An 18,905-nucleotide genomic window follows, 5' to 3' on the forward strand; every position below is an offset into this window, starting at 1 on the left:
TTTAAAGAATTAACTTTTCTCAAGTTTGTTATTGGTCCCTCTATAATAAAAACGAGGAACTCTCCTCCTGTTCAGTATGCTCTCACCAAGCAGTTAGAAGAAACAGATACAGCCACACATGCCCCCAGGTCCCACAAATCCAATTCAGTACTGTTACTACGCAAATTTTTTTAACTTTTTTTTCCTTTTCCTCATCCACAGAGACAGTAAGGACCCAGTTCTTAATCACATCACACCACATGCTATTGTTTAACCATACTGCAGGTAAAATATCACCAAATAAAAAGAGTATTTTTGTACAGATATTTTAAGGCAAGAACCAGGACAGAAAAAGACAACATTGTGAAGCCAGGAGTCAGTACAGAAACTGAAGCTTCTGCTCTTCTCCCATCTTAGTATTAATCACTCCCTGTAACCTGCTATGAGTAAGTGCACCCCAAATTTGCTATAGCTTTGACCATGACACTCTTGTCTCTACATTCACCTCTCCTTTATCACATCAAATGTAAGTTAATTAGCTTCATCTTCAAAGCCCACCCCCTCTTACTACCTTTCATTCAGTGTCAAAGGCTGACATCTCTGAAAACATGTACCAGCTTCCACTGGTCACCTCTTATATTTCTGAAGGTTTTTTAATGTTTTCTTCTGCTTTGTTTCTCCCACTTGAGAAAGCTGTCTGTAAAAAGGGAGTAAGCTGTCTTTATACTCTTTCAAATCCCTTGTTAGAAGTCTGTTGTCTGAGATGTCTGTAAAAACATTTGACAATGAAAAAGCCTCCCATGCCTAACCCTAACACCATATCACACCACCTAGTAGGGACTTAAGTTTCCTTCCACTTGCTTCTCAGTTCTTACCTAGCTATAATTGTCCACCATTGGGGTAGTTAAGTCTTTGTATGACTGAGCAGATCTTTCTCTGGTGGAAGTCCTTTGGGACTTCTCCAGGCTTTCGTAAGTGATGAAGAGAAAGGAGTGAACTGAGCAACCTGGGGGACCTCTTCTTAACTCCAGTACTGCTAAGGCTTCACAAGATACAGGGAAAGGGCAGAAGGAAAAAGTCGATAATTGATGACATTGATAGGATAACAATACACTTAGATGCAATGATAAATTCTATTCACGTCAAAGGAATATATTCATTTCTGACCCTGGGTCAGCTATGTGGAAATCTCTTTGCGTAAAGCATAAACATGCACCTACACTAAACAACCTCCTTGCTTTTTAGAACAACAAACTCAAAAAAATCCCTGCAACACAGCTCCTTTCTGGGTGCAAAAATACATTTCAAATTATTGATTTTAGTTTTTCAACAGCTTCATCCTAACTCTGAGGAACATAAAACAGAATCAAAAGGTTGAAATTACAAAGTAATTTAGTGTAAGTATTAAAATGTGCCCAATAACCCATTCACTTATTATTTCTGCTACTTGAACATTCTCCAGTACTACAAATACCCATTTAGGGAGTGTGTGTATTATCAAATCATTAACAGAAGAAACAAGAATTACAGAAAAAGTTCCTAGTATTTCATATAAGTAACATTAAACTGTTGCATTAACACTCAGTTGTGAGTGTATGACTACACCCAAAAGAGCAAGTCTCTTTGTACACTTTGAGATGTGTTTGAATGACAGGTTCTCCTTACCTCGAGCACTCTTCCTGTGATATACTTCTCACAATTGTCACATCTGATACCAAACTTTGCATGATAGTCCATTTCGCAGTATGGAACACCATCTCTACGGAAGAACAACAGGCCATACAGAGACTGCTTTACGTAGGTTTACAGGCTTACTGGGAGATTATAAAGCTAAAATTTGTTAATGTTTCAACACATCATATGGTGTTTATGGATTTCCCACCTCCCAAATACTTGTATTTATTCATTTTGTAAAGAATTGAATAGTTAATGAACTATTCTGGCCTTTCAAGTCTACTGTGATCCCACTTTCCGCTTCGTCGCTGAATTCAGCCATCGCCTCTCCCCTTGTCACAACACTCAGTCTCTGAGACCCTCACGCCACTTGTTTTGATAGTGTTACGCATTAACTTCTTCCACGTGTTTCCCCCTCTTTGGAAAAAATAGTTACTTCTACGTATTATTCTTTCCCTCTTTACTTATCATCTAATATATATATATCATCTAATCTTTTAGCTTAGACTGGACAGAGTAATTTCTAAACTGAGTATCTTGACTATAAACCAAGTTTTGATTAACATTTCAGTCTACTGACATTCTTGACTTGACTTGCTTAAAGACAGTCATGAATTAACCATCTTGGGAACCTGTTCCATGGAAGCCAGTAATGACTATGAGAATTCAACCTGAGCAGCAGAAGAGATCTTGCAGTACGTTCATGCATGATGTGAACAGTTATTTCACCACCACAAGCGATTTACGATAATGTACAATTTAAAAACATGAAGAATAAAAACATGAGTCTTAGCTTTTATTCTAAAAAGTCAGAACCAGAACACTTGGCTATTGCTCTGAAATGAACCTATTTGTTAATTTTACATTTGGATCACAATTTTACCAAGTTCTACACTTAGACCATTAAACTGATGAATGAAAACAAATTGCTCTAGAATAAACTGGAGACTCTTCTCCTGTTTCAAAGTGCAAGTTAAACATAGTTAACTATGTTTAGTGTGTTATGCTAAAACAGCCCATGATCAGACAGATTTATTAGCAGAGGCATGATTTTATTGGACATTTCCCTGGAGAAACATAAAAATTAATTTTATAGCATACAAGTTGGATTGCTTAGAGACTAACCTATAAGTTATCACAATAATTAATTGAATTAATTGAAGCGAGGATCTTTCTTCTCTTGAGTTATTTTGCTTGGCATTTATCTTTTTTAAAAAGAGGATTTCACAATAACTATATCTTTAAAATTTATGGGGATTTTTATTATTAAATAACAAGCAAAAAAAGCACTGTACCAAAATACAGCAACTTGAGATAGTGCAAAACCTTATTTAAGAACACCCTTTTATTAAATATTGTTTCTCCAGAGCAAGCTGTGAAATTAAATGTTATACTTGTTATTAATCTAAATCCAAAGAATTGTTGAAAGTCAGTGCGATACTGGCTCTGAAACTCCATCATCTCTGGGCACTGGTGAAAGAGTTACTTAGCTGTTTAGGAAAATTTCATCATATCAACACACTTCTCTGAAGCAGAAATTAATCCCAAGTGCTTTGGCCAGTGAAAGCCCTGTATCTCACTGGACTGATGAGAGTGTTGACATGGGACTCGGTCTGCATGTGTGCTTTGTGCTGCCTCTCATAGCCGTCATCACATTCAGTCCAAATGTGACAGCATGATGGTCTGGACCAGTGCAAAAGCATAATATGTACCTCCTTAATGAACTTTTTGAGAATATTTTTGCTTATGTGAAACACATGGAAAGGATATTATCTGCTTGTTCACATTACAGCATCACACAGAGCAAAGTCAAACACAGATAACTAAAGGCGTATTTATGGGGCTTTGAAGCATACTCCACCCATTGCCTTTCTATAACATAGCTGCTCTGTGAAGCCCCATTCCAGGTAAATGGACAAATTTGACTTCTACTTTTCTTCACTGAATTTTTTCTGCTTTTAATACAATTTAGATAATAATTTAGATAATAATCTCTCATCGTTTATATATCTCCAAAGATACATGAACAAAACCTAAAGGATATGCAATGCTAAATTAATTATTAGGTATTAAAAGAATGCTGAAAACGAGTGAAAATGCTCCTCTACTTAACTTACTTGCTGATGTACTCTGCATTCAGTAGCTTGCCGCATGTATTGCACTTAAAACAGCCCAAATGCCAGTGTTTGTCCAAGGCAACCAATGACTGCCCATTTTTTATTTCTGAACCACAGCCCCCACAATCTGCAAGAGAAAAATCCAATATGAGTGAATCACACTCTTTAGATGGTCACGCAACAATACTGGTTACTGCAGTACGAGCATCCATCAGTGTCCTAGTAACAGCTTGTGCAGGCTCCAAAGCTTGCTGCTGGCTGCTCACTGAGGGATGTCAAGTGGTGCTGCCCTAATATTGCTAGAAGACATGAATCATTCAAAGAAAAAAAATACTGACTTCTTAGGTTTTCTAGTGACTTAGGTTTTATTTTATTTATACTGTGTTTAAAAGATACAAAGTTTTGCTGATTAAATTTTCAACATTGCAAATCAGGCCAATAAAATTAATAAAAAGGACCTAAAACTGATGAGATTAAAACAAATAATTGATTCTTCATATTAGACTTTGCTTCTGGGTCTGAAAGCTTTATTTATTATTTCAAAATTCTTTTTGCAACCATGGAAAAAACCTAAGCTGAAGTTCTGATGTGAAATTCTGTAACCAGGAAAAAACACCAACACTTAAGAGGCATCGCAAGTGGCATTGCAATGTATGAAAGTGATGGCTGGCTATATATTTATTATTTATAGTAATTCACTTATATAAAGCTCCAAAAAGCGGTAATGAAAATTAAATGCAGAACATGTCATAACTGGATAACATAGGCTAGGCTATGTTGGTTAAACAGACTATACATGAACTAGTTACACTCCCTAGAAAAAGTAAGTGAGGACAAGACTTTTTGGGGGGTTTGGTTGCTTTTTTTTTTTTAAACAATGCATGCTTTTGATTGTGCTAGTAAAAGCCAAATCTACTCTCAGTTTTCACACCAACAGTCCACCAGTGAGTGCCCTGTTTCGAGATGCTACATAGACATGGGATGTCAATCTGGTTCTCTATATCCTAAATGAATCCTCTAATACCCTACAGGGTCCAGCTCTCATTCACTCTTCACTCTGTAGATCCTATCTATGTATAATTTTCTTACAAAATGTTAGAATATGTGGAAAAATAGGGATAAATATTAGTAATAAACAGATTCTAGTGCCAGTATCTCAGTAACACTTCTAATTCTCTGTATTATTATATCTTCCATCTTATGTGAAACCATATATACTTTTTTTTTTTTAGGAATTCTTCATGTATACCAACAATTTGCTAGAGAAAAGACAAACCCTGAAAGACACTTGAAGAGGCATTTAGAGATGCCAGAAGAGGAAAAAAACCACAACAATGTCTTGCACAGAAGAGAAAGATAGACAAAAGCATTAAAAAAGATTTATCTAGTTATTAAGAAAGTACTCCAATCATAGGTTCTCATTAAAAGATTTAAACAGTCCTCTTAAAAACTTTCTGATTTAAGATTCTATTTATTTGGTTACGTGACCCTAATGAGACACTCTGTTAGTGCAATTGTAAATGTTTCATTTCTGAGCGCAACAACAATAAAGGATAGTTCTTACTTTCCTTCAGTGGATTTGGAAGGGATTAAGGGAGTAATAATATTTCTCTCTAATGTCACCCTGTAGAGCACCAATATGTGGAAGCAAGCCCAGCACAAAAACGTGTGCACCGCAGATCAGAACATTTGAGTTTTGCTAATAAAAGAGAACATTTGGGTGTGTGCCTGGATTTAGTCCCACAAGAGAATAAATACTGCAGTATTCTGCAGTATCTATTCTTTAACTGCAATCAGAGATTTGTTTGTGATCTCCCCTGGGTTCATCTGGTAATCTAACTTAATCTCACTGGTTGAGGGTTTATTTCACAAACTTAATACAACACTGTGTGCTCAGATGTCATTCACCTTTCATCTGGTTTAAGCTTGGGTGGGCAGAAACGCAGCATTTTGTGAGCTACTTTTTTATTCCCAACTGCTGTCTTCTCTGTTAAGTTCTGGATAATTAAAAACAAATATTGTGGTTGCTATGACAACAGTGCCTACTGATGTGACATCCTTGTCTTCCTGTCTTGGATGCAGCATCCTTTGGTGACTCACCTAATTTCAACCAATAACTCTGCAGAAAACATCAGTTTGCTGCTACATGTTCATATTCTTCCCTGAGTACTGTTTCAACATCAATACTGCCACAAGAGGTTTTCACAGCTAGTGTTTTATAAATGAAACAGAACAGGTAGGTAGGTATTAATACAATAATAAAAAAATCAAGGACTCTGGCAAAAAGCAAATATTTGACATTCTTCATTTCTTCCAAATGTAACGCATAAAGGAGGTCAAAACCAAAGTGGGAGGATGAAAATAGAAAGACTGGTCAGAAGGGACAGTGATGTTGGGAGCTCAGTGAGTCCCAAGACATCTCCTGAAAACATTCTTGAGCTCAAGTCAGAGATAAATAGGCTGACAAATAACATACATAGTACATATCAGGCAGTTCTGGGCCAGGAGCAAAACCAACGTAACAGTGCGTCAACATATTACTTGGTCCTTGACTCAGCCTGCTTGAAGTCACATGTTTTTGTGCACTACTGTTCTTTTATAAATGAATTGTTCATTTAAAACAGTAAGGTCTTTTCCAAGAAGACTGTTGTTAAAACAAGGAGACATGCCATTTATTGCTTTGTGTAATATGTAGCATAGCTACAGACAGCCACTCTGGAATTTCAGTTTTCCAGTCCAACCAAGATGTCTCTGATGCTGCTTGTTTATTCCTGAAACACTGGGTCTAGCCTAAGGATTAGGTGCTTGGAAAACAGCTGGTATTACATATTGCTCTTTCACATATCACATATTAATCTGAATGTTTCCCAAATTCCTTATTATCTTTTTAGGTATTTTGTTAATTTTCTGTGTATTGTCAGGCTCTTACATATCCTGCAACACATACATGCATGCACCTCCATGTATTTGTGGCTGCAGTGCTTCCCATTGACCCATCAAAGCTCTATTCCCCACACCAAGGAGGGATTATACCATTGCAATCCAATTTCTTGAGTCCCATGAGCTCCACAGCTCCTGGTTCAGCTGGGTGCTGCACATCATCACGAAATCAGAAGATGCTGGCCTGCACCTGCACTGCAAGAAACTGAGGAAATGAAGTAAGGAGGGGTTAAGAAAGGATATAGCCTACACAGGTAAGGATGATATTTGTCTGGGATCCTGGCAACATCATGGCACAATTTACTTGCAGGCCAGATATGGACTTCAGTTTGCCCTTTGAGAAGTCATTGTATCTATCAGCTCACCCCCATCAGTACATCGTTTGAAAAGCAGAGCTGGTTAGTCTCAGGTGAAGATGAGATCAAATTCCTTTAGAAGTCCAGTCTACAGTGTGGCAGATATCATCCAAGTTTGAACCAAGACTCTTAACCAATTCCACTGAAACTTATGGAAAGACTTCATCCATTTCTAATGAGATTTAAAGCAGACCTGTATTTGAGGTTTAAATACGTATGTTTGAGATTTTATTTGGAGAAAAGCTAAACTTTTGTTTTCCAAGGTCAGGTTTTGCCACAAGGATATGCTTCCAGTGCTGTCTCCCTTTGAGGCAAGCAGTTTGTTGAGGTTTGCAGGTACCTGCGCACTGGGGAAACTCGGTGCAGCAACCTGAGAGAGCTGGGGAAATGCAATGCAAGAAAAACTCTCCATGGGGTGCGTGTGTGTACAGAGAAAGGCAATGTAAGCATATTAAAGGATTCTGTATCACAGATAATCAAATGAACTTGTTCTGTCAGTACTCAACCAGGCAAAAAATTTCCATTAAAGTCAAAGCCACTTTTCCCATATGAAAAGGAGCCAAACAGATGATAGGCCATTAAAGTATGGATCTGCAAATGCAGCCAGCCAAGATGGCTGAGGATGATCCGTCTCTGGAACAAGTGACAAGAGAAAGCACTTAAGAGAGAGGGCCATCCCCTCCCCAAAAGAGAACGGCATTAGCAAGAGAGGAATCAACATTGCATATCTCACTGCATTCACAAAGCAGCCTTTGCTGACAAACTGGAGAAAGAAGATGGTGAAAACTTCTGTAAAAAGACAGATGCGGGGAAAAACAAAGAAAAAAGAAAAAAAAGGATAAATCCCTCCGTGAAGTGGGCTGGATTCCTTATATACAAAGGAGACCAATCTATGGGGTCTTTCCTCAACCACGCCGAATCCAGCTCGCTGCGATGTGATAGTCATTAAAAATATTTTTGTCTTTGCTGTTTAAATGAATTGCTGTTGCGGTTTAATTACATAAAAGCAGTGGTTGCTCTTAAAAGCGTGGCAGCTTCTCCTGAACAAATCAGCAGAGGAACAGAGTTCAGAGCAACAGTGCCATTCTATGATCTGCTGCAAAAAAGGTGGTATGAAAAGACCACGTTTCTTCTCTGCAGTGTTTGTATCTTCTGATAGTACTGAGGTCAAGGCAAATGTCCCTCTGGTCACATTGCATACATCAACCCTTCCTGTATAGTATTTAGCCATGCAGACCTGTCACTGATAATTTTCTGAAGCAATACTGGAACTCTCACAAATTATTAAATCTCACATTGGATTTTATTTTAGCTGGAGTTGGACTAAATCCTCAAAAATATTAACATCTATATTTCACCTTTCTCCAAGTAATTTGATTTACCCCAGTTTTAATCAAATGTTTTGAGAGGTTCTGTGTATTGTTAACCCTATAATGGCACCATTTGTGTTTCTTTTTACTATCAGACTTTCTCAAAAAACTACCAAATACTTTTTCACATGACTACACTGTATTCTTGACACCTTTTATCCAGCATAGTGGTAGAAGTTCCAGTTACACATATTGGTGTAAAATTTTGGTCTTTAAACCTGCTCAGACTAAGAAGTACCAACAGAAAAGAGCAGAAACCCCTACTTACTTCGCAGGTTCTGTACAGGGAAAGAGCCGGTGCTGCTGGAAGGGGGCAGGGAACATTTCTGGCAGATGCACTCCTTCCCGTTAAAAGTTACCCGGTCACCCGCGGGGAAAGGCAGCCTACAACAGAGGAAACAAAAGCAAACAGGTTACAGTCTCACGCCTTTATCGAAATGAAATATCTTTCCATAAAGGAACTGATTATTACTCTGTTTCTTTTTCTCTGCTTGCCCAGTTCTCATTCATGATTTTTCAGCCACTTGGAGGCTAAAGTATCAAAGGGACATATCAAACAGACAATTGCAAATGCAGATGTTACAGCTACTTAGAAAAAAAATAATAGCTAAAGATACAAAACCACACTGAGTGCTCAAGTCCAAATCCTTGTGTATCTAAGAAATGTAGTATCAGCAAGGGTTGATCACTAACAGGATCAGTTACAGAATGAAAATAAAATTGGCATTACAGGGAGTAAGTACAGGCAAAGGAAGCTGCTTTTATGTTAAAATGCTGCATGAGAGTGATGACTTCTATACATTAAAAAAACAGCACTTGTCCTCCCAACTTTGATCATATCAAGGTCCTTCTCTTAATCTGTATGTTTAGAAAGCAAATGTTGGTGAATTCTCATAGGAGAAAATCTATCCCAGTTATAAAACCCAAAGTGTCTACATTACTTGTTTGCTTTACTCAACAACAGCTCTCCTTACATTTAATTAAATCCTTCCTTTTTATCAATGCCCTTAAAACAAAAAGCTTTCCACCATGAGCTTTTTCTGGGCACAGAAACTGCTGAGGTTTTTTCTCTAAGATGACCAGATGGACAAATCACTTCATAATGCAGCAAAGGATGGTGAGGATTTAGAAACACATTTCACTCCACCCAAAGCTCATGTCCAACTAAATCGCAAGAGAGCTATCAAAATATGGTTTAAGTGGGGCACAAACAACACAGGCCTTCTGCCTCATGGTGAAGTCCATCTGATCAGATTATTTCATTAACATTTCATTAAAATTCTGCATTACATTACCGCACAAACGCTATCAAATTCATACCAATTGAGAGGTTGTCTTCACTACAAAAGCTACACAGATACTTTTGCTAAGCATAAACATTATTTTGCTCCCTAAAGCACCCGAGTGGCTTATTCTACATTTGTGTTGCATTTAAAAGAAAATTTTTATTACTTAAAAAAAGAACAAAAGCAATGCTGTCCTTTGTTTCTAAATAATGTTACTAACATCTACTTTAAACCAGCTAAATAAGTGTTCAACACTGTCATCCATTTTGGACCATAGGCAATACTTCAAAAATCGTGAGGACACACAGAGTTTAAATATTGTTATATCTTTGGATACCTGATAATGAATTCTGATTTTCATTTTTTGTTTTTTCCTTTACTAATGACTTTATACGCCAAATACTTGCTACCTTCTTATTTACCTGAAGTTAAGATAAGGAAAAATATTTTATGGAAATAGCCTTTAAAATTGTCTTGCTCTTTGACACAACTAAATGCTCCATGTGTGATTCCGGTACAAACAGGCCCAACACCATGTTAGTACCGATCCAGGAGTCTTAAATTTCCACCCGTTCAAGAGTGGATTTTCTACCATCAATTTCACTCAATAACCTGATCAGAAGAAGCCAACACTCTCTCTAGTACAACAGCAGGATGTGATGGAGCCACACTGCTCCGGCGAGCAGCAAGTCTGTCCTGTCTTGCAGCAATCCAGCAGCACCAAGCTCCCGTGTTACGTATAATAAAAAAAAAAGGGGGGGGGGGTTAGGTCATTAACTCTTATTTGCAACAGATTTTTATACTGCTTAAAGTCACAGAGCCTTCTAATATATGGAATAATAAAAGGGTTTCATGAATATCACAGAACAGTTGAGGTTGGAAAAGACCTCTGGAGGTCATCTGGTCCAACCTAGAAGTTTACTGAAATGAACATACATACATTTGAATAAAAATTAGTAAATCTGATACACTTCTATGTAGATAATAAAAATTAATGACTAATTACCAAAAACTGTCTCAAAAATGGAGTGATATAATTCAAATGCTGTCCTAGTACTCTACTGACAATGTGAAAGAAACCATTTAATCATGTTTTCATTTTAACAAAATATTACAAAATCAAGTCTAGAACTTAGCACTATTGATTGCCCTGGAAAGGCACAAGCCAAGGAATTTCAACTGTTCCAGAACTGAGTCAAGAATTTATAATCAACCTCCTACATGTTTTTAGGAAGACAACTCATCTTGATTTACAGCTATGCATAGACTTATTATGACCACTGGTAATCTGCTTCTAATTAAACCCCTACAAAGATGGCAACCTGCTCCACAGATACAATCACAAAACTGCACTTCCATACAACCACCCCAACATCCTTCATTCATATGCACAGTTGCATGCCCTGAGCAGGATATTACCATCAAGCATGTTTTGCCATAGTCTTTATGGGGACCAAGACTGGGACTCAGCTAATGACGCAACTGAACTCCCATGAGATGCCTCAGTAAAGTGGCAGGCTTTGCACCATTAATAATCCTGGAGATGGTGATGTACTGGAAGCCATGAATGATTCACTACTCTGAAGAATGACCGTGACTACTCAGCATTCTTGTATCTAGTATATTAGGAGCAGTAGCCAGAGGGAAGGTTAATATGGTTTTTTGACTCAGTGATTTACCTAACAAAAATTCAGCTGAATTTCCAGCTGAACACAGAAGCCCGTCTCAAACAGATGCACCAAGCATCAAGTAAACTAGAAGCAGGAACTGATCACTTTGAGTTGGCTCATCTACGTTAGGCAATTAGACAATTTGAAAGAAAGTAAGTTAAAACTAGAAGAGAAGAATAGGAAAATTGACGTCCTATGGCACAAAGACAGAGCCAGGTAGGTGACATCCCACAAAACATGCCAAAGCTCACAGGCACCACAGCATGCCACAGAGCCTCCTTAGAGGGGAGGGCATGTGGGGGCTTTCCTAGCCCATAACATATCTTGGTTTATTTTCTAAGAGTTTAGTAACTAATCACAGTGCCCTTCCATTTGGACGGGACAGGGCAACAATTTCACTTCTCTATTAAGTTCTCCACATCTGTAAGACACCTTGTTCTAAAAAAACCAGATAAATCCTCCCTGGAAGTTATCCGCCCAAAGGTACAGGCAGACATTGCCTTCCCTCATCGGTCTTCTAAACCCGTAATTAAGTCTCAAGAGTTTGCTTCACTATCTTGTTCATTGGGAATCCAGACTTCGTACACAACACATTTGCCAGTATTTCTGTAACATCTGACCTCTCCCTTTCACGAGCAGCCCTGCTCAAGGCGCCGGTACGAGTGAAGGCGCAACAGAAGGTGGTAACACTCAATTAACAAGGTTTCAGTTTCTGAGCTCTTTAACTTGTGAGCAGGACTATATATAGCATTGTAGGTTAAGAGCAGCATATCTGCCTTCAAATACAATGACATCTTACCACCAGTAACCCACTGAACATTGCTAGGTATGGGTTTTAATTAGCTACTTATCCTTTTAAAAATATTCAGTGTGATTTTCACAGTTGGATAATCTATTTTTAAAATGAGAATTAAGAGCATCTTTAAAGCAGCTCTCTGAAATGACTTGTAGGATTTTAAGATATCTTCTATGATTCATTTCCCCATGAATTTTGTTTTATACACCTGCCTACAATATTTGTAAACCCAGAAACGACTGGAGCTCACCAACAAAATTATATTGTAAAACATCATACCACCATCAGCCTAATCCAGGGTAACTGTGTGCTGACACAGAAAGGTCTGATCTGACTCTGTGGCTAAACAGTCAACTAAATCTGATGTAAGGAAATTAACAGAAGCATATGGTCAGGGTTGTGGGGAGAGCAAAGCTATTCATTTCAGTAGCAGACTGCAGTTACACTGGGTCAAGTGTAATGTCAGACTGTAACTTAAGGACCTAGAGGATCAAATTCTGCTCTAATTTGTACCTGGTACAATCACATCCCTCAGGGTTGCTCCATAGAGACGAATTTGACCCAGAGCATTAAACCTGATGAGACAAAGTGGACATTACTTGCTATCTACTGCCTTCACAAGTATCAACAAGGGCAAATGCTAAGTCCTGCACCCAGGGAAGAATAACCCCATGCACCAGTACAACTCAGGGGTCAATCAGCTGGAGAGCATAACAAGCCGTGGGGTCCTGGTGGACACCAAGTTGAACATGAGTCAGCAGAGTGTCCCTGCGGCAAAGGCAGCCAACAGCACACTGGGCTGCATTAGTGTAGTCAGCAGGTCCAGGGAAATGATCTTTCCCTCTGTTCATCATTTGAGAGACTGCATCTGGAGCAGTGTGTACCACTTTGGGCTCCTCAGGACACCTTTTACTGGAGGGAGACCAGTGGAGGTGGCTAGGTCCAGAGCTGCAGCACAGAACGCATGATCAGGGGCTGAAGGAGATGGACTGGTTCAGCCTTAAAATGCTCAGGGGAGATCTTATTGCTGTCTAAAACTACCTGATGACGTGTATATGAAGTTGGAGCCAGGCTCTGGCCAGAGGTACAGAGTGAAAGAACTAGAGGCAGCAGACATCCACTGGAACATGGGAAATGCCAACTCACTATGAAGAGGAAAGAAAACCCTACCATGACCATGCTCAAATGCTGGAACAGGCTGTCCAGAAAGTCTGTGGGATCTCCATCCTTGGAGATATTTAAAATGTGATGGGACAATGACCTCAGCAGCCTGCTCGAACTGGACTTGCCCTGAGCCAGGGGCTGGACCACTGGACCTCCACAGATCCCTTCCATCTTACATGACTCTAGGGCAACAGGTATGCTCCATGCGTAAACCTGAAGAGCAGCACAGCAAGACTCCTTTGTTCAGGAAGCACCATACATTGATAAATGTATTTGGTTTAGAATCAAAATGCCAAGAACAACACTCAGTTTGATTTCAAAACTTTGGCCTCAACATCCAGATGAAGAAGCCTGCATCATGAGATGCTTTAAGAAGTACCCAGTACTGCTTGAGTGGGAACCAAACTCTTTCAAAATTCAGCAGCACTAAAAAAAGTGAGCAATTAAAAAGGTTTAGCATATTCAAAAAGTCTGACGTAATTTCTACGTTCCAGAACAAACTGAATTTTAACTTCTAATTTTCAGTATTGTCTTAATTTCTTAAGACTACATACACAAAAGCCCTCAGCTTCTTTCTAGAAACAGCAGTATTGTATGTAGGAGTATAAAACTCTCTGTTAAAAAAAAAAAAATTTTTAGTTTTCTGAATTTTTATATTCAACTGCCTGGCCACAGTGAATTACCTTATTGAAGATAACAGAAATACAAATGGATTGAGAGAAGTTTTAGATCTGGATCTGGCACAAAACCCCTTGAAGAATATGTAATTGCCTTTTGACCCTCCACACATTATTCATCTCTGCATGGCTCATACCTTCTGTCAATATGCTGTTTCAAGGCAAAGCTTCCTAAATTCAGACAAAATACTGAACTTAGATATCCAAACTCTGTAAAGCAAACATGTACCTGTTTGGTTATTAACCTGGCACATATATGCTAATTTATCCCCCCAGCTAAGTAAGAGTTAAACTGTCCTCTCTTCATCATTTACATGGCACAAAAAGCTGTATTTTTCCAACCTTTAATTAAAAGAATACTGAAATTAAAGGGATAACTATTATATACATTCCTCCAACTGGGTGAATAAACAACATCCCCAATTTTACCAATTACATTAACGCTTAAAACCAAAACCCAGATTTTTTGATATCCTATGCACACACAGCACATCAGTAACACTGAAATCAAATACAGAGTCTACGTATAGTACAGCCTTATGCAGACCATACATCTTATGTATGGATGCTCTGCATAGATGTATTAATACATTTATCTAACTTATTATCACACTAAGACTTCTCCCAAAAATTCCATTTTCAGATGTATTATTACAGGTATGATTACCCATTGCTTTTTGAAAGACTCCATTTCCTGCCCCTTCCCATCCTGCGTAAGATATTCCTGGGAGCCATACAGTCCTGCCTCTGACACCCATGTAAGAGCTGCATGCACGATTTTAATAAAACTCAGCTTCTGTTGATACAGATAGCCTTACTTTTCTCCCTCTTTCTATTTCACTTTTACAAACATGTGAACCTTTTGGAGAAAATGTCTTTGGCAGCCCTCTGGAGGACACAGCCCCTTCCAATTAATGAAGCTGTAGGACTGCTCACCCACTTCCTGGGAATTCAGAGTAAACAGTTAATCCGCAACATTTTCCAATCTATGTTGTTATTCTACTCATTCCTAGTTTTAGGCATTATCATCATGAAACACAACGGCAGAAAACCATTTCACCAGACTATAAACAGTGCTTGAAGAAGAGGGGGCCAAACCCTCAATCTTTATGCCATCAGAGCAAACATGCAGTTAAAACTTGAATTTGTTTAGGAGCCAACTGGTCAATGCAAGATACAGAGAAACAATCACACGGGACGATACATTATACTGTACTTTAAGTAGTTTTTCTCTGAATACTAATTCATTTTTCTCACACGGTGACCTGTGGCAGCCCTGGGCAATAGCATCTGAGTCCCAAGGGATGCACGCCCAGGGATGAGTTGGGTTTCTGACACACAAGCTTTTTCACGGAAGAGGGCAGAAGCTTATGAACACAGTGCAGAGGGCACCAGGCAACACAGCTCTTTTCTGTGCCACTGGGCCACGTGGCATTCAAAAGTAGTAATACCACGAGCTCCAGAAAACGAATGGGCTTGCATTACTAGCTTTTTCCCACTGCCCCAGCTAGCTGTATGCACATTAGATTTTCTCACTGATTTTACCATCTGAAGCAATATACACTTCCCACCAGTTTCTATTCTCATCTTATCTTCTCTGAAAATAAGAAAAAAAGGGAATTGCTACTGTGACTGGTTTACTATTCAACGCAGGAACAGTTTAAAAGTGTTACTTCAAAGCTACAGAAATACAGGTTATAAAAGTGCTCATTTGAAGCACTTAATGATCCCGCACCACTCTGGAGACCTGTGTCATGAGTGCAAAGCACCTTCTGCTGCCAATGTTTTCCTGCTGAAGTTGGTAAGAGCCTTGCTTGGTTTCCATTAGAGCAGGATCAGCCCCACTGTCAGGCTGTCATCACCTCTCAAGTTCACACCATTCTGGAAATCAGATTTCTAATAGAGCACCCACACTAAAGTCCAGCTGTAAAAGGCAACATCAGATGCAGTTTGTGTGATCAGCCAACTACCTCAGACAGCATGCTTTTGGCCTGTTATTTAAGGTTTCTGCCCATCTGTAAGAAATGAAAACACAAATGGTACTCTTGACTCCTACCACCAAAGAAAGTGCCAAGGTGGAGTGCTTTATAATCCTGTACGTCAAATCAAATGGCTCTATTTTTTTGCCCTTTATTTTTTTTTAAACAAAACAAAAGAAAGGGTTTTTTTCTGCTTAAACCACATGTATTTGCAGTCTACCCATCTTACTTTTACTGAGGATATCACTCAAAAAAATAAATGCTGATGATGTTTAGTTAAGACACTTTCCCATAGAAAAAACATAAATCATGCCTGGCTTCCAGAGAGTAGGGTAATTGAAGCAATGCTGATTTAAAGCAGTTGAGAACCTGGTCCAGTTTTTTTTTTCCTATAAACAGATTACAGGATTCTTCTGTTGCTCTGCACCACAAGTCAGTGTTACAACCCCCCTGGGAGACACTAATTGAATCCTGCTAGTCAGCAGGGCATTAATTGGCTCTGATGAAGACAACATGAATTTGCGTGTCCTTCTAAGGAAAGCAACAGAAGCAGATCCAGGCCGTCCTACTGAAGTTTTAGACAGCAGCAATTAGAAACTTCATCAGTGAAATACCTTTTAATCCAACTATTTAGTTATAAAGAAAGTTAGGGAACATCTCTGATTTTTTTTTTTTTATATGAAACACTGTTGTATCAGGAACTTAATTTTTAAAAGCCTCAGCATGTCTTCAATACACATATTTGTATCACGTTCCAGGTAGTATTTCCCTGTATTGCAATTCAGCTCACCTGAATAGTTAGATACTTAAGAATAAGTAGTTTAGTCATACAGAAAATTATTCTGAATTTCCAGGGAGACGAGACAAATTGTACTGCCAAGCTCCAAACTATCAGCGGAAGGACTTAGTAAATACAGCAGGATGTTAGTATATCCAACAGCCTGACTGCAACCTAGGTTAGGTACCAAGCTACTAAGTACAGTAACACACAGGTAAATAATTTATGCCTGAATGATAAACCCTAATGGTGTGGCTGAGGATACAAACACATTTAGCAGGAAAACTGAATCAACCAGTTTTTCTTTTTCTCTTGAAGAAGTACCTCACTTTATAGATGGTACTAGTGCTAAGAAGAAAGATACCAAGAATTAGCTGTGCTTATCTGCAGAAGAGCTGTAATGCTGACAGGCTACAGGCCAAGAGCATGTACAGCCAGCAGTTCACTCATGAAATCCATAATTACCCAATTAAATAATTTTTCCTCCTATTAAAAAAAAAAAAATATTTTAGGCTTTTTTGTTACCTTTACTCTTCATGTTTGTTTATAGTATCCAAAAGGAAAAAATCTCCTATTAAATATAGCAAAACTTGAACAGACAGAATTTAATATAATAAAGACTTGTCAGTCTCAGAGTCTTCCCCTTAACATGGCTATTTAATTACTCCTGCAATTGATATATTAAATCGAGATCCTGCCATGAACCATGGCTGTTCTGGAATTTGAAGTCCTTCTTCTGCATCAGCACAGGAGGACATCTGAGCTCAGCAGCCCTACAAGCTGGGCAGATTGGGCTGGCAGACGGCCAGAGGCACCAGCACATACAGCATCTACAATGTGGTGCATCAGTGCCCCGTTGTGCTTTCCCTTTGAACGTGGGGTTACTTTTCTTGTACTGCTACAGGCTCAGGTTTAGCCAGAGAAATTATTACAGCATTTCCATTTGCTCCAAACTGCTGTAACAGTGCATTTCCTGAAGGTTTGGTGGACTTAAAGTTTCTTCCTGAAGTCTTCAACAGATTTGTTTGTGTTATTTCCACAGAAGAGGATTAAGATGGAGGTCAAACAGACATCAATCTGTTTTACTGCAGAGTCTGCAAACATCCCCACCAACACTGGGTCGCAACATTGCACGTACCCACATGGGAAATGATCTCACTGAACTACACTGGGCTGTAGCGGGGGACAATCTTGTGTGCTGTGTCACTTGTCACCTCCATGGCTGCTGGAGATCCTCGGTGACATCCAACATGTACGTAAGTGTTTGTGAGTCCACGACCCTTCTGTCCTATTTTAAATTAATATTGGAGTTTCTTGGAAGCAGCACTTTGAAACTTCCATTTAGATCTATTAATACAGTATCCACTTGGCTCACCGAAGACTCAGCCACTGGCATTGGAATCCTTTGTAACTTCAGCCAACAAAAGACAAATTAGCAGACACCAGGGAAATAAAGCAACATTTGGGGCAAAAGGCCTGACAGTAGAGGCACTGGCAGTTTCTAAAGCACTTTGAAAACCTCACACATGAGATACCATAAAACAGAAAAAGCATTTGGGAAGAAAAGAGGCACTATGAATTTGCATTTTTTTTTAAATTCTGTTACTCTTTAAGAAGTGGATAATAGAAAACAGAACTATTTTTTTTTTTCCAGCTATAGGCTGTAAGTTTGAATGCCTGGCATTGGTCTTTCAAAATTTAGTTTTTAAATGAGACACAACTTCATGTAGAAAACATACCTGCAGACAGCACACACAAAACAGTCTGGGTGATAGGTTTTGCCCAGTGCTGAGACCACTTCTCCCTCAATGAATTCATCACAACTGAAGCACCGTGTGCCATAGAGTCTCTGGTAGTCCAAAGTACAGATGTAGTCTCCCTGTCTCACAAAAAATCCTCCTTGAGCCAGGTCACATCCACAAGCTGCAGGAAGAGAAAAGGCAGACTCAGAAGGCTGGAAAAGCAAAGCTTGCTCTCTGAGATGATGCTGATTTTTCACCTATGATCAGTACAGTTCCTAGTGGAGTATTTAGGCACTTCAATATATGGGCTTATGATCACAGAACAGTTGTGCATCTGAAAAACACTACTTTTATAGCAAATTACATCAGTGATGTAT

The 18,905-nt window shown here is 38.8% G+C and overlaps 1 protein-coding gene across 11 annotated transcripts in view; it reads right to left on the reverse strand.

Annotated features, from left to right (window-relative positions):
* ABLIM2 (actin binding LIM protein family member 2) overlaps nucleotides 1-18,905 on the reverse strand; it is a 145,042-nt gene that overhangs the window by 71,392 nt on the left and 54,745 nt on the right. For all 11 annotated transcript variants that reach the window (XM_052780573.1, XM_052780569.1, XM_052780572.1 and 8 more), the window contains exons 3-6: nucleotides 18,526-18,709; nucleotides 8,705-8,820; nucleotides 3,771-3,897; nucleotides 1,645-1,738 (exon numbers count right to left, since the gene is read on the reverse strand). In XM_052780573.1, coding sequence (XP_052636533.1) covers nucleotides 1,645-1,738; nucleotides 3,771-3,897; nucleotides 8,705-8,820; nucleotides 18,526-18,709 — 521 coding nt within the window. The remainder of the gene's footprint in view (nucleotides 1-1,644; nucleotides 1,739-3,770; nucleotides 3,898-8,704; nucleotides 8,821-18,525; nucleotides 18,710-18,905) is intronic.

This window comes from Harpia harpyja, chromosome 2, assembly GCF_026419915.1.
Source record: "Harpia harpyja isolate bHarHar1 chromosome 2, bHarHar1 primary haplotype, whole genome shotgun sequence".
Taxonomy (NCBI): domain Eukaryota; kingdom Metazoa; phylum Chordata; class Aves; order Accipitriformes; family Accipitridae; genus Harpia; species Harpia harpyja.